The sequence below is a fragment of the Chionomys nivalis genome, chromosome 7, assembly GCF_950005125.1.
Source record: "Chionomys nivalis chromosome 7, mChiNiv1.1, whole genome shotgun sequence".
NCBI classification, from domain to species: Eukaryota; Metazoa; Chordata; class Mammalia; order Rodentia; family Cricetidae; genus Chionomys; species Chionomys nivalis.
In genome coordinates this window covers 90,350,013-90,364,417 of record NC_080092.1, presented here as the reverse complement: position 1 = coordinate 90,364,417, position 14,405 = coordinate 90,350,013, and the positions used below count along the sequence as shown (strand labels likewise).

The 14,405-nt window shown below is 45.8% G+C and overlaps 1 protein-coding gene across 1 annotated transcript in view; it reads left to right on the top strand.

The window, feature by feature from the left end:
- Positions 1–13,858, top strand: part of LOC130878825 (uncharacterized) — a 32,623-nt gene extending 18,765 nt beyond the window's left edge. The window contains exons 3-5 of the mRNA XM_057776965.1: positions 7,104–7,240; positions 10,793–10,966; positions 13,628–13,858. Coding sequence (XP_057632948.1) covers positions 7,104–7,240; positions 10,793–10,966; positions 13,628–13,858 — 542 coding nt within the window. The remainder of the gene's footprint in view (positions 1–7,103; positions 7,241–10,792; positions 10,967–13,627) is intronic.
- Positions 13,859–14,405: the final 547 nt, after the last annotated feature.

The window sequence follows — 14,405 nt, the reverse complement described above, 5'->3', positions numbered from 1 at the left end:
ATATCTTGTTTTGTCCTTCTATGGTGATTGAAAATTTTGTTGGGTTTAGTAGTCTGGGCTGGCATCCGTGGTCTCTTAATGTCTGCATAACACTTGACCATAACATTCTGGCTTTCATTTTCTCCATTGAGAAACCAAGCATAATTCTGATAGGTCTGCCTTTATATGTTACTTGGCCTTTTTCCTTTGCAACTCTGAATATTCTTTCTTTATTCTGTATGTTTAGTGTTTTGATTATTATGTGGCGAGAGAACTTTTTTTGGATCCAGTCTATTTGGTGTTCTATATGCTTCTTGTTTCTTCATAGGTATATCTTTCTTTAGGTTGGGAAAGTTTTCTTCTATGATTTTGTTAAATATATTTTCTGTGTTTTTGAGTTGAATTTCATCTTCTATACCTGTTATTCTTAGGTTTGGTCTTTTTATGGTGTCCCATATTTCCTGGATATTTTGTGTTAAGCTTTTGTTAGATTTAATGTTTTCTTTGACTGATGTGTCTATTTCCTCTATTGTATCTCTAGCACTTGAGATTCTCTCTTCCATCTCTTGTATTCTGTTGTTTATATTTGCATTTGTGGTTCCTGATTATTTTCTCATAATTTTTGTTTCTATGATTCCTTCAACTTGTGTTTTCTTTATTGTCTCTATTTCAAGTCTTGAAATTTTTTTTCATATGTTTGCTTTTTTGTTTTCTTTAAGGAATTTGTTGATGTCTTCCAATATTTTGTCTTTTCCCCCATTTCTTTGAGGGAAATTTTATTTCCTCTTTAAGGGCCTCAAACATTCTCCTAAAGTTATTTTTTGGATCATTTTCTTCTGCCTCATCTATATTTGATTGTTCAAGTCTTGCTGTTGTAGGGTCACTAGTTTTTACTGGTGTTGTGTTGCTCTTTGTGGTGTTGTGTATGTTCTTACCTTGTCTACCCATCTTTTCCTCTGATTGGTGTAGTTGGGGCTGTCTATGACTCTGGTGATCAATCTTCCAGGTGCTGTCAGTTCTTTCCTCTGATTCCACCTCATTATGATTTCCAAAGCATCAGCCTTGGTTTGTCCCAATTTATATTTTCCAGAAAATAAGAGAGCTGGTGGTGATGAACCTTTCTCTGTAAACTGGTGATGAAGCAGTGGCCAACAGCACCCTGTAGGAAATGTAGAGGCTTGACTCCAAGCTCCATCAGTTTCTACTGTGTATCCCTGGCCAAGTCCTTTAGCTTCTCTCTGTTATTATCTCTCCACCACTGTATCAGAGTCCTCTTGCCACAAGGAAAATGACCACACATTGGCGGATTAAAACATCTGCTAACTATGTCCATTTTTATGGGTCAGGAAACTGATTGAACCTCAGCTTACTCTTGTCTTTGGCATTTCCTTGAAACTCTGGGGTTTGGGCAAGATCTATTTCTTTGCAGACTTAGAACTTGTGGTGGCTTGTCTTCTTGAAAGCTTTGAACCCAACATTATTTCTAAGGGACTCAATAGATTAGACTTGACAAGATAAGCCCCTTTTTTGTTTTTATTTCTGGGTATGAGTGTTTTGCCTGCATGTGTTTGTGCTGTTGGAGCCAGAAAAAGACATCAGATCTCCTGGAACTGGAGTTGCAGATGGTTATTAGCTACCATGCGGGTTCTAAGAAACAAATGTGTGTTCTCTGGAAAAGCAACAAGTGGTCTTGGGCAGTGAGCCATTTCTTCAGTCCCATAAGTTCCTCCTTGATCACTTTAGAGACAACTGCTTAGGGTCTTTAACAACAAAATTCCTTCATCTTTTCCATGTAGTACCATAGCCATGGGAATGCTGGCTCATCATATTCACCAACCCAGATCACATCCAAGGAGAGGGTTCATCTAGGATGTGCACCATAATATATCAGAATCACAGGCACCTTAGAATTCGGCCTGTCATACCCTATACAAGCCTATACAATGAAGATTCAGGTCCCATCTCATATGATCATCCTGAATAGTCAATTCACATGGTGGGCCCCATGCTAGGAGCTGGGGAATTCAAACAATAGTAACCTAAACCTCATTTTAAGAAAAGTCACAAGTCAGGCATGGCTATGTCTGCATGTCATCCACCACTTGGGAAGTAGATAAAAGAGGATCAGATGTCAAGGCCAATCTTGGTTACATAGAAAGTTTGAGGACAGCCTGGGTTACATGAAACAGCAGGGAAAGTAACAACAACAAAATTAAATTAAAGCAGCGTTTCTCTGTCATTAACAGCTTTCCCGTGATGCAAAAGTTGGCAAGAAGCATTAGAGCTTTAATATAACCAAATGACTTTTTGATATATAAAAAAACCCTATGTTTTCTTGGCATATGGAAGCCACTGTCAGAAATAAGAAGTGCTGTCACCAGCCAAACTCTGTTATCCACAGGGTTATTATTTCCACTCTCAACAGCCCCTGGTTTGGCTTCGAGCTTTCAGTCAGAAGCAGCTATTTGCCTGCTAGAGTCTACGTGGACAAGTCGATTCTAACCCGGTGGTGTATGAGCCCCTGCCTGGGTTGAAACACTGGGAAGTTTGTCCAAAGCACCACCTCTCAGCAAACCTCAGAAGCAATGGGCACCGGTGCACCTTCTCCTAGACTGGAAGCTTCTTGGGAGGCTCCACCACACTTCCAGGACTGAGAATTGCTACCCTAGCCAGCGGGCATTCATTGCCCCATCCTGAACACTAAAATCCCCTTTAAAATAGTCCCAAAGGGTTGTGGAGATGGTTCTGTCCATAAAGGGCTTGCCTTGAAGGAATGAAAACCTGACCAGTCCCCCAGAACTCACGTAAAACTGCAGGAGGCGCTAGATGTGGCTGTGTACACTTGGACTCCCAGCACTGGGGTGGTCCAGACAGGAGGGTCCCTAAAGCTTGCTGACCAGCCAGCCTGGTGAAATGAAAGACCCTGTCTCAAAGGCGATGGAGGGCCAAAGACGGCACCCAGGGTTGTCGTCTGGTCTCCACAGACATGGGCATGGTGGCTCTTGCAGGCAGGGTAAGGTGCGTTTATGTAACCTGTGCTACATAGTGAGGCCCTTTAAAAAAAAAAAACCCAAGCAATGTGGGTGCAGTTCAATGCTAGAGAATGCGCCATGTATGCATGAGGGCGTGGGTTCAATCTCCAGCGGTGTTTGTCTTTCTTCTTAGGAGGGAAAGAATAGTTCAGTAATATGGCTGTTTTTGCTCTAAAGGGCTCAGAGTTAAGTAGGAAGATGCTTTTTTTCTGTGCCCAAAGAGAAGTATTTTCAGCATCAAGGGCATGGGATTAATTTTGAGGTTACAAGCACATATTTTTAATTTTTCCCCCAGTTTTCTATGAGTACATGTTATCTCCAGAGCTTAATCCCTTCCAGAGATGGCCTTCCTACATCTTCCCCTCCTCCTCATTCCACCCTGACCCCCTAAGAATCATTACTAACAATGGAATTTTAAAGTTACCCAAATGTCCTGGTTATCTTGATAAAATAAAGAGCGACATGGAGTCAGCCACCTCCCCCACTTCCCTGTGCCCCCCTCTAATCTCCAGGGCCTCCATCTCCCTATGGAGTACATCCCGATCTGGGTGGGGCCTCCTCTGTTGCCTGCTAAATGGACAACCCCTGAGTACAGCAGAATGAGTCGAAAAAGCAGACATGTATTGGCTAAGGAGGCTTCAGCAAAGCCCCAAAAGCTGGATTCTACTTCTAAGATAACGCGGGGCTACTGTAGACCATTCGCGATGAGAAGCCATGTGTGATCTAGTACCTGGTGTCTAAAGGGGAAGGCCCTCCTTTCATATCACACATATCTGAGAAAGTCCTGAGAGGCATTCCAGGGGCCAGAGCAGCTGGAAGAAAAGCAGAGTGTCTGCTCAGACAGCTGTCTTCACCGTCCTCTGCCCATGCGTGTGTCCCCAAGCAGTTATCAAGAATCTGTTAAATACCAAATACCCCCTAAACCATGGTAGCCCACCATGACCTTACTCCACCAAAAAATGTTTAGAACTGGAGAGGTGGCTGTCACTTAAATGTTTGCTCTGTAAGCATGAGGACCTGAGTTTGATACCTAGCACCTCTGTGATAAATCTAGCATGGCGGCACACATCAGACATCCTCATAGGAGGAGAAAGATGCATTTCTGAAGTTCATAGCCCAGACAGTCTAGCATAACAGGCCAATGAGAAACCCCATCTAGACAAAAAGGTGGACAGTGCATGAGAAACAACACCTAAGAGTGACCACCACCCTCCACATGGGCCTGCAGTGACCACCTCCCTCCACATGGGCCTGCAGTGACCTCCACCCTCCACATGGACCTGCAGACATGTGCACACCCAGGAACACAAACACAAAGGAGAAAGAAAAAAAAAAAGAATGCTTCCAACTTACTAGAACTGACCACAGCCTCAACACTAACTGTTTCAGTAGACTCAGAAAGAGCGATCTGAGTCATGTTTTCATATCTAATTTGGGTTTCTAGGGGAAGCTGTTTGGCAAAGTTTATTTCTTTCTCTGTTTTTGGTTTTTTTTTTTTTTTTGGTATTTTTATGTTTGTTTTTAGAGACAAGGTTTCTCTCTGTATGTAGCTTTGGAGCCTGTCCTGGAACTCACTCTGTAGACCAGGCTGGCCTTGAACTCACAGAGATCCACCTGTCTCTGCCTCCTAAGTGTGGGCACTAAAGGCACATGCCACCACCGTCCAGCTCTTTCTCTGGCTTTAATCCTTTGAGAAATTCAAGTCTTCCACTCAGCCTCCAGGCAGTGTTGGAGAAGCACACAGCACCCCTGGCTGAAGAAGCACAAAACACACAACAACCCATACCCTCCGCAACAGCAGCTCCTTCCTGGAGGAAAAGGAAATGCATGAACAATAGCTAAGAGCAGGGCTGGCCCTTAGAGGAAACCTTCAGAGAAAATCTAAAGGACCCAATGCCCCAATGTCCTAACTTATCCCCCGGGGCTCATGTGTGGGAGAATGAATCACCCTTCCCTGCATCCTTGGGAGACAGAATGCACCTAGGAAACTCATAAATCCTGAGCTGGCCAGTAGGAATTAGTGGTTAACAAACACGACAATGAAATTGCTTGCTCTAGGATTTAGGATCCTTTATTATGTTTTTAATATAAAGGAGCCTCGGGGCTAGAAGGGTGGCTCAGAAGGTAAAGTGTTTGCTTTGAAACCATGAGGACTTAAATCTGGATTCCCAGCACTCTGATAAAAGCCAGGCACAGCAGCAAGCAGCGGCTATAATCCCAGCACTGCAGAGGTGGAGACCGGTGGGTTCCTGGAAGTTGCTGGCCAGCCAGCCTAGTTGAACTGACGGATAGCAACTGAGGAATGACAGGCAAAGTTTTTCCCTGGTCTCTACGCATACCCACAAACATATGCACCAACATGTACAAACACACACACACATGCACACACACAATCATTTTAAGAACAAATTTTAGCTTCTACAAGATAAGTTTTATTGAAACACAACTTTGTACAAACATTCACATGGACATCAGGCATCTTCCTTAGTCTCTCAACCTTATTTTCTGATAGAGTCTCTCGCTGAACCTAGAGCTTACCCATATACTGAGACTAGCTGGCCAGCAAGCCCGCGGGATACTCCTGTCTCTGACTCCTGAGTACTGGAATCACAGGCGTGGACCACCAAACCTGGCTTTTATAATACAGGTTCTGGGGATCAGACTTGGGTCCTCACAATTGCACAGCAAGCACTTTGCCAAATGAACTCACTCCCCAGCCCCAACCGAAGCGACTTCTGCACTCATTAGCCATGCTGTATAGCTGGGGGGAAAAACTACGTGGTCAACAAATCCTACAGTATTTACCATCTGGCCTCTGAGGGGAAAGTTTGCCAAGCTCTGCGAAGAGCTAGAATTCTGCATCCGTGCAGCCAAAGGAAGGGCTTACACAACTGACTCCTTAATTGACCTGATTAAACAGTCATGCTGGGGCCCTAATGATATTTTCTACTCGGTTAAATCCCCACAGTGAGGACCCACTCATCTCACAGAGCTCAGCAGAACAGCTTCCTGATGATGCACCTGGCTGAGAGAATTACCCATGCTCCTCATCACACTCTCAGAGCGTCCGCAAAGGCATACCCAAGCATCACCTAGGAATCATCCAGCACCCTTTAATAGCTAGGGTCCTCTAAGGAATTCATTGACTTGGCTAAAGGACATGGTCCTTTTAGTCCAACAATGGCTGTCTCACAGTGGGCATTCTAAAAATACAGTACTTATTCAGCCCAAGAGGCTGAATGCCTTAGCAATCCCAACAGGGCACTGTTCACCTGAGGGGTTCCTGGAGAGCTGCTCGTCTTCAGTCTTTCAAAATCCCAAAAAAGTTGGGGTGAACCTGCTGGTGAGTGGTCAAGCAAGTGGGTGTGATGTGGGATTCCACTCTGTATGCTGTGAATACCATTGGTTAATAAAGAAACTGTCTTGGGCCTGTGCAAGGAATAGAGGTAGGCAGGGAAAACTAAGCTGAATGCTGGGAGAAAGGAGGTGGAGTCAGAGAAACCATGTAGCCCTGCTGGAGAGAGTCACCAGAACTTTACCCGGTAAGCCACAGCCTCATGGTGATACACAGATTACTAGAAATGGGTTAATGTGTAAGAATCAGCCAATAAGAAGCTAGAGCTAATGGGTCAAGCAATGATTTAAATAATATAGTTTCTGTGTGGTTATTTCAGGGCTGAGCAGCCGGGAACAAAACAAGCGGTCCTCCTACTACACAGGTAGAAACCAGTTTCCTTGTGCCATGTCCATCTGGACTACACCAGAGGGTGTCACTCACATTGAGGGTCAATCTTCCTGCTTAAAATAATCTGACCAAGAAAACCCCTCACAGCAGTGCCAAGTGGCTTGAGATTAGCCACCACACATCCCCACCAAGGCTTCCATTTCATCCTTGGCGTCTGGCGGAGGGTGTGTTGTCGTGTCTTGTCATGCCCTGTGGTCAGACTCCACAAAATTAACCCCATTCATGCTAGTATAAGCACAAACAGATTAGAGATTCTGGACTACAGCCTTTCTCTTTTTGCTTGTTTGAAACAGATTGGAGGTTGCCAACCCCTCTGGGAGCTATGAATCCACCTCTAATCTCCTCAGGTCTGACTGACAGCAAGGCTGCAGGTCGGAGCGGTGAATTATCCCCTCCAACAACAAAGAGCTTCCGAATATACGACGTGAGTCCTCTTTCTTCTCCTAGCCTGTTGCAGACGGAGAAGATGTATCCCCACAGAAGGGTGAGCTGAGGAAATGAGGAGCAGTGGCTGGGTGGGGTGGAGGGACCAGAGGGATTGGAGAAAGTGGTTTTGACTCACCAGGATTTTCACCTTGACCCTGCCCCTGGCCTGCTACTGTATCAGATTAGAAAGAAACAAAACACTACAAATATGAGAACAGTACTGCAAAACTTCACCTGGGGATCTTTCAAAAGAGGAAACACGTGGGCATTTAGTTCCTCTTTAAGTCACTAATGAGTTCATGCCCATTGCCTGATAAGATAATATTTTGAATGTGTTGGATTAAATACAAATATTATTATTACTTTAAAATACTTATTTTGATATTCCCATGTGTATGTATGTGTATGTATGTGTGAGTGTATGCCTGTATATAGGTTCCCACAGGGGTCAGAAGAGGGTGCTGGATCCCACGGAGCAGGAGTTACAGGCAGTTGTGAACCTCCCAACATGGATGCTGGGGTCTGAATCTCAGATCTCTGCAAGAGTAGTAGATGCTTTTAACCATTGAGCTATCTATCTCTCCAGCCCTTACTATTACTTTGTAATGTGACCAATAAAACATATCTAATTAAAAGAAGGAGAAGAAAGAGGAGGAGAAGAGAAGAAGAAGAAGAAGAAGAAGAAGAAGAAGAAGAAGAAGAAGAAGAAGAAGAAGAAGAAGAAGAAGAGGAGGAGGAGGAGGAGGAGGAGGAGGAGGAGGAGGAGGAGAAGAGGAGGAGCAAGAGGAGCAAGAGGAGGGGCAAGAGGAGGAGCAAGAGGAGGAGGAGGAGAGAAGAGAAGAAGAAGAAGAAGAAGAAGAAGAAGAAGAAGAAGAAGAAGAAGAAGAAGAAGAAGAAGAAGAAGAAGAAGAAGAAGAAGGGGGAGGGGGAGGGGGAGGGGGGAGGGGGAGGAGGGGAGGAGGGGAGGAGGGGAGGAGGAGGAAGAAACACTCATAGTCACATAGTCACAATTCTCTGAGGTTGAGATTCCTGGTGCATTTTCTATCCTGGGACACCTCCGTTTTGCCTCATTGCCCTGAGTTTCTGCTGGGTGTGTGTGTCCATGGCAGAAGGTATTAAAGGTCTGGTCTTTGCCTCTTGATGCCCTGAAGGCCCTTTTGTCTTTCCTACCACTAACGGGTTAACTGATTTCCCCAACGGTTCTTTTCACTTTGCAAGAAATCTGATTCCCCAAAACTTCAGAATTATTCTGAATCTTTAATCCCGAATACATATCTATCCAGAAAATCCAAATCCAATTGCTCACTTGGGTGACAAATATCTGTAGGGAACTTCCTACACAGTGTGTGATCCGTGTAGGTGGCTAAAACACAGGTCCGGATCACAAGACCCTTAGGGTCTAATTGGGACAGGTCCAGATAGAAACACATTATCAGTAAGTCACATAGGGACAGAGACCTAAGAGGATGCCGTGAGAACCCTGAGGGGAACTAACTCTGAGAAGACTTTAGAAGGGTCTCCAGCGAAGGTGATAAGTTAATAGAAGCTGAAATCAGAATCTTAAAAGATGAATGGAAGTGAAGGGGAGAGAAGACAAGAGAGCAAATAGAAGCTGGGGTTGGTAGGATGCAAGCAGAAGAGATGCAAACTTAGATCCTAGACCAAAAGTAGGATGATGGTGAATGACGGTGGTGATGGTGATGGTAGCGTGAGCCGTCTAAAGAAAGTTGGCACGGCGGATTGGGGTGGACAGCAGAGCTGGCAGGGCTGAGAGATGGAAGGCTCCCTCATCTTTCACTGCAGAGAGAGCTCCACATGAGGTCAGCTCTGGTCAGAGCAGATGAGGTTGTCTTGTTCCAACAGAGGTCCATTGTCAACAAGCTGTGACTCTTCAGGGTGAACCCTGAAAACAGCCTTTTTTTGAAAGAGCCACTGCACTAAACCTATATTGAGATACTTAACTCTGCTGCCAGAGAAGGTGACAAGGCCGAAATAAGCCTGCCTTTCACCTCGCCGAGTCTCAGTCTTCCATCTGGGAAGGCAGAGGCTTGATTCCTGAGGTCATGCTGGCCTCTAATGTCGGTCAATTCCTCTGTCCTGCTTCGGGACAGCTATATCACTCCCTGTCTGGTGTCTTTCTGGTCAGTCCTGGAAGATGCTGAAAGAAACAAAATATGGTCTTATTTCCTGCTATGTGGGAGACAGGATGTGGTTTAACTTCTTCACTGGGACCAAGTTCCTGCGGTGAGTCCAGCCTCCTACTCCCCAGTATACCCTCACCCTGCCAGATGTCTACTTAGAAGGAGCGGAGACACTCAGCTCTCAGTTGCCCAGAGCCATTAGCCACCAGTCTCGGTTACTGGCCGCATTCCCGGCTCTGTGGAAACAAAGAACTCAAGATGTGGATAGAGATAGCAATTGCTGGGACTTCTCCACTACCAAGGAAAAAGTCTTCTGGGAGGAGTCAAGGATGCTATTCCACTGCCACACACGGGCAAGAGGAGGCACTAATTGTATAAGAGAAACTGGTGTTGTCCAGGAAGAGCTTGGAACCTGTTGACAGCCCAAGGGGACAAGGCAAGAAGAGAGCGATGAAATGAAGGTAATATGATCTGAAACAGGGAGAACGAAGGAGACAATGACAATTATCATTTTTCTGGTGACTGGGTCAAAATGCCTGATGTAAGCGACCTGTGGAAGGAAGACCATGATGGGCACACCTGCTGAAACAGCTGACCTGAGCTAATGGGAGCTCACCAACTCTGGCCAGACAGGGAAGAAACCAACAAATGTGGATGACAGTTGTATGGCTGGAGCAGACTGTGGGACTACTGGCATTGGGACCAGGATTTGTCCTTATGGCTTGTACTGACATTTTGGAACCCATTCTCTTTGGAGGGATACTGTGTTCAGCCTGGATATAGTAGAAAGGTCCTTCCTTGGTCCTTCCTCAAAGCAATGTGCCTTAACCTGTAGTAGGAGAGGCCGCTTGTTCATCCTGTTTGCCCGGCTGGCTAGCTTACACCTGAAATAACCACACAGAAATTTTATTAATTAAAACACTGCCTGGCCCATTAGCTCTAGTTTCTTACTCGCTAACTCTTACATCTTAATTTAGCCCATTTCTATTAATCTGTGTATCGCCATGTGGCAGTGGCTTACTGGGAAAGACTCTAATCAGGATTCATCTTAGGTAGAGGATCCATGGCTTCTCCCTGACTCCACTTTCTTCCTCCCAGAATTCAGTTCTATATTTCTCCACCTACCTAAGTTCTGCCCTATCAGGGGCCCAGAGCAGTTTCTTTATTAACCAATGAAAGCAACAGAAAGACAGAAGACACCATTACCCTGTCTGAGGTGTGGATAGGGAGTAGTGGGGTGGGGAGTAGAGGGAGCAGGAGGAGGGGAGGGAGTTGGAACTGGGATTGGTACGTAAAATGAAAAAAGATAGTTTTTTTATAAAAATAAAAATAGAAAAATGTTTTTTAAAAAGATAGAAGGCAAAAGTCAATAGAAGTCACTCTCATTGATGAGAGGCATGAACAAGAGCCCCCTGTTATAGAACACAGTTTGTCTTATGGTGTGTCCATGGTAACTGGTCCCTTTGCAGGCACGTATGACCCGTCTGCCCCAGCAGGGCCCTTTCCGGCACCTTATAGACATGAAGGCAGAGAAGAGATTGGCAGGCTGGAAGGAACGCCGTAGCCGCTTTGGTGACGTCAGCATGCACAAGTGCTATCAGTTTGGACAGATCTTCTCCCCTTTCCAGGCTCTGGCCACCACGGTGAGTGAGTTTCAAATTAAGTCTTGGGGTGGGGCACTAATGCCAGACCTCAGTTCTTTGTCCTTTTCAGGAGTGTATTAGTCAGTTCTGGCCCCCAATTATGATGAGTAACAAAGGATTAAAACTAAACTCCAAAGCTCGGTATCTTAGAATGGCAGGCTTCTAATCTCCTGACTGTAGAAAAATAGACTCCCGCCCTTGCTCACAGAACAGGAAGGGATGAGTTGAGCATCATCTTCCCATCTGCCATTATACATGGTCTCTTAAGTTGCATGGGACCGTTACCTGTCAAAGAAGTCCAGGGGAAGATTAGAGGCAGTATTAGAGCTTTGATGTTCAGAAATGAGAGGATTTCAAGGGAAGATGTAGACTGGGAAGAAAGTATAATTATCATATAACCGAAACATGAGTGTGCCTCTACACTCCTTGGAAAGCTTGATTAAAACGTAGATCCCAGGGACTGAGGGAGATGATGTGATGAGTTGAGCAAGCATGAGGGCCTGAGCTCAAACTCCCAAGCATCTATAGAAAATCTCAGCATGGCCCCATTCATGCCTGTGATTTTAGCACTGTGGGTGGGGTGGGGCAGAAACTGGAGGATCCCTGGGACATAGTGGATGCCAGCCTAGCTGTAGGTTTAGCGAGAGAAACCATATCGCAAGAAAATAAGGAAGAGTATGATAGAGCAGGGCATCTACCATCTTCTTCTGACCTCCATGTGTCCATGGATGCACACACACAACACACACACACACACGTGTGTGTGTGTGCGCGCACGCATGATGGATCCCAGACTTTCGTGATTTCAATTATGCAGACCATTCTGGACAGGTGGGGGCTTGTAATTGCCTTCTTAAATGATTCCGTGCCTAGTGCCTTTGTATGTTATTGCTGAGTCGGTATACCCCAACCTTGCTTCTGCTGTGGCACACATCAAAAATTATGCATCTTGCCGGGCGGTGGTGGCGCACGCCTTTAATCCCAGCACTCGGGAGGCAGAGGCAGGCGGATCTCTGTGAGTTCGAGACCAGCCTGGTCTACAAGAGCTAGTTCCAGGACAGGCTCCAAAACCACAGAGAAACCCTGTCTCGAAAAACCAAAAAAAAAAAAAAAAAAAAAATTATGCATCTTGGAAGGCACCATGGGCAAACTTAGGGGGCCACTAATGGGGTTAAACAACCAGAACCCAAACATGGAAGAGACAGGATATCAACTACAACTAGTTGGAGCCCTCCAGGGTATGCTGGAACCGACAGTTACACATCTGTACAAATGTGAATCTGAACATCGGAATCAGCCAGGCTATTGGAAGTGTTAGCATCCAAATCTTCCTCAGAACAGCTAAAGAAGAAGCTTGGAGTTGGATCCCAGACATCACATCAACAGGTCTTGAAGCCCCGTGGATGAAGTGGCCGACTCATTCTGGTTTTCCCAAGAATGGCATACTTGCCCCCAACTTTTAGCATGTGAAGCCATGAGCCTCAGAAAACCCATAGGTCCCTGTTCTAAAAGCAAACATCCCAGCTCCCTGAGACCAGAGCAAACCAGATGGTTGTCACACTAACCACCAGTGACTCCCATGGGAAGCTGAACTTGAAAACTATTAATTCTCCAAACTTTCTAGAGACTAGCCAGATTCTTCTTCTGTCCACTGGCCAATATTCTTCAGACACTGTGCTTCTGTCAGGACCCAAACCCGGGAATGAAATATAAGCCCCCAACCCCAAGGAGCTTGTGTGCTTCCAGGGAAACACTGCCACCAACCAAAAGAGTGTTGCAGATGCAATCATGGTAAGTCGTTAAGGAGAATAGGTATAAACTGGTTACTCAGAAGGAGCTAAGAGTCGTCTCTGTTAGCACTGCTTTCTGACAAACACACATACACACACACACACATACACACACGCACACACACACATGTGATCTTCCTGCAGAACAAGTCCCAAGAAGTGGATGTGGTTGCCTTCTCCGTGGGAAGAGACTGTCTCCCATGTGCTAGAAGGTACAGCGCCCAGCTGTTAAGTTCTTAACACATGTCATGTTGTAGCAGTGACCTTTCTGTTGCGTGATAAAAACACTTTGACCAAAATCACATGAGGAAGGAAAGGGTTTATCTGGGCTTATGACTTCAGAGAAACAGAGCCCACAATAGCAGTGATACTTGCAGCATGATGGCGTCAGGAAGATGGCTGATGATGATATTCCACAAACAGGAAGCAGAGAGAACAGGAAGTGGAGCAAGGCCGTAAACCCTCAAAGCTAGCCCCCAATAATGTATTTCCTCCAGCAAGGCCCCACCTCCTAAAGGTTCACAACCTCCCCCCAAACAGCACCCCTTGGGGATGAGCGCTCAAATATGTGAGCCCACAGGGGCCATTTCTCTAGCAAACGTCTCCTGGGTGCAGCACTGAAGACTGCGCGAACACTTAATCCTTATGCACTCTGCCCAATGAGCACCATGCTCACTCTCCACATGGTATCAAGAGCTAGGAAAAAAAAAACAGTTATTTATCTGTAGCTGTTGGTATTCTAGAGTAAAGCCTGGGTTTGAACCTGGGTAGGTTCAGCAGGTTGCTCCCGTTGACAGCTTCCTTTGGTGATGTCAACAAGTGTTCTCAACCCCCATGCTCCTTCTCACCATGATTCTTCTCTGCCTTGTAGGAGATGCGAAGGCTGGTGTTGCCCCAAGACTTGCCCGTAAGTTCTCGAATGCAGAGAATAAATACTTCATCCCTCAGTGACATGAATCTTCGGGATTTACCCCTGTCTCCCACAGAGCTGAGCTTGGGAAAGGATGACAGCCACCACGAGAAAGAGAAATCAGTGAGCCACATGAAGACGCCTTTATTCCCCCCGATAGTTAAAGCAACAAAATATAACGACATGAAATAAAATTGCAAAACTGCCTTGTGGTCCCTCACTGCAAAACTGTACACGAAAACAGATAATATCAGGGCATCCAAGACTGTTGAGCCAGCCTCGCAGATGACAATGCTCAGCTCGTCTAAGAGATGGCCTTATGGTGTCCTGTGTGGATGCTCTGGGGAGGGCTGAACCATTAGGAAGTGTCAAAGGCACCTCTTTCCTCAGAAGCCTGAAAACTTACAAACTTAGGGAAGGAGAAGGCTGCGATCCCATGCACCAGGAGTCCTGCTCTTTTGGCAATTGCTGGTTGGCTGTCCCCAGGCTATCAAAGGGTCATCAGTGTGGCATGCCAGACACACTGCTAATGCTGGGGAGGGGGGTGAGGAGAGAGAGTGGTGGAGGGAGAGAGAGAAACAGAGAGAGGAGAGAAATTCTGCCTGTGCCTCTCCTGGGTTCACAGACAGTTCCTCTTTGGCTGGAATGGGGGTCTCATCTCTACCCTAACTTCAAAGGGTGCTACTGAAGTCATATTGGGAGTGTACTGAGAGAGACGATCTGGTGTCAAGAAAGGACA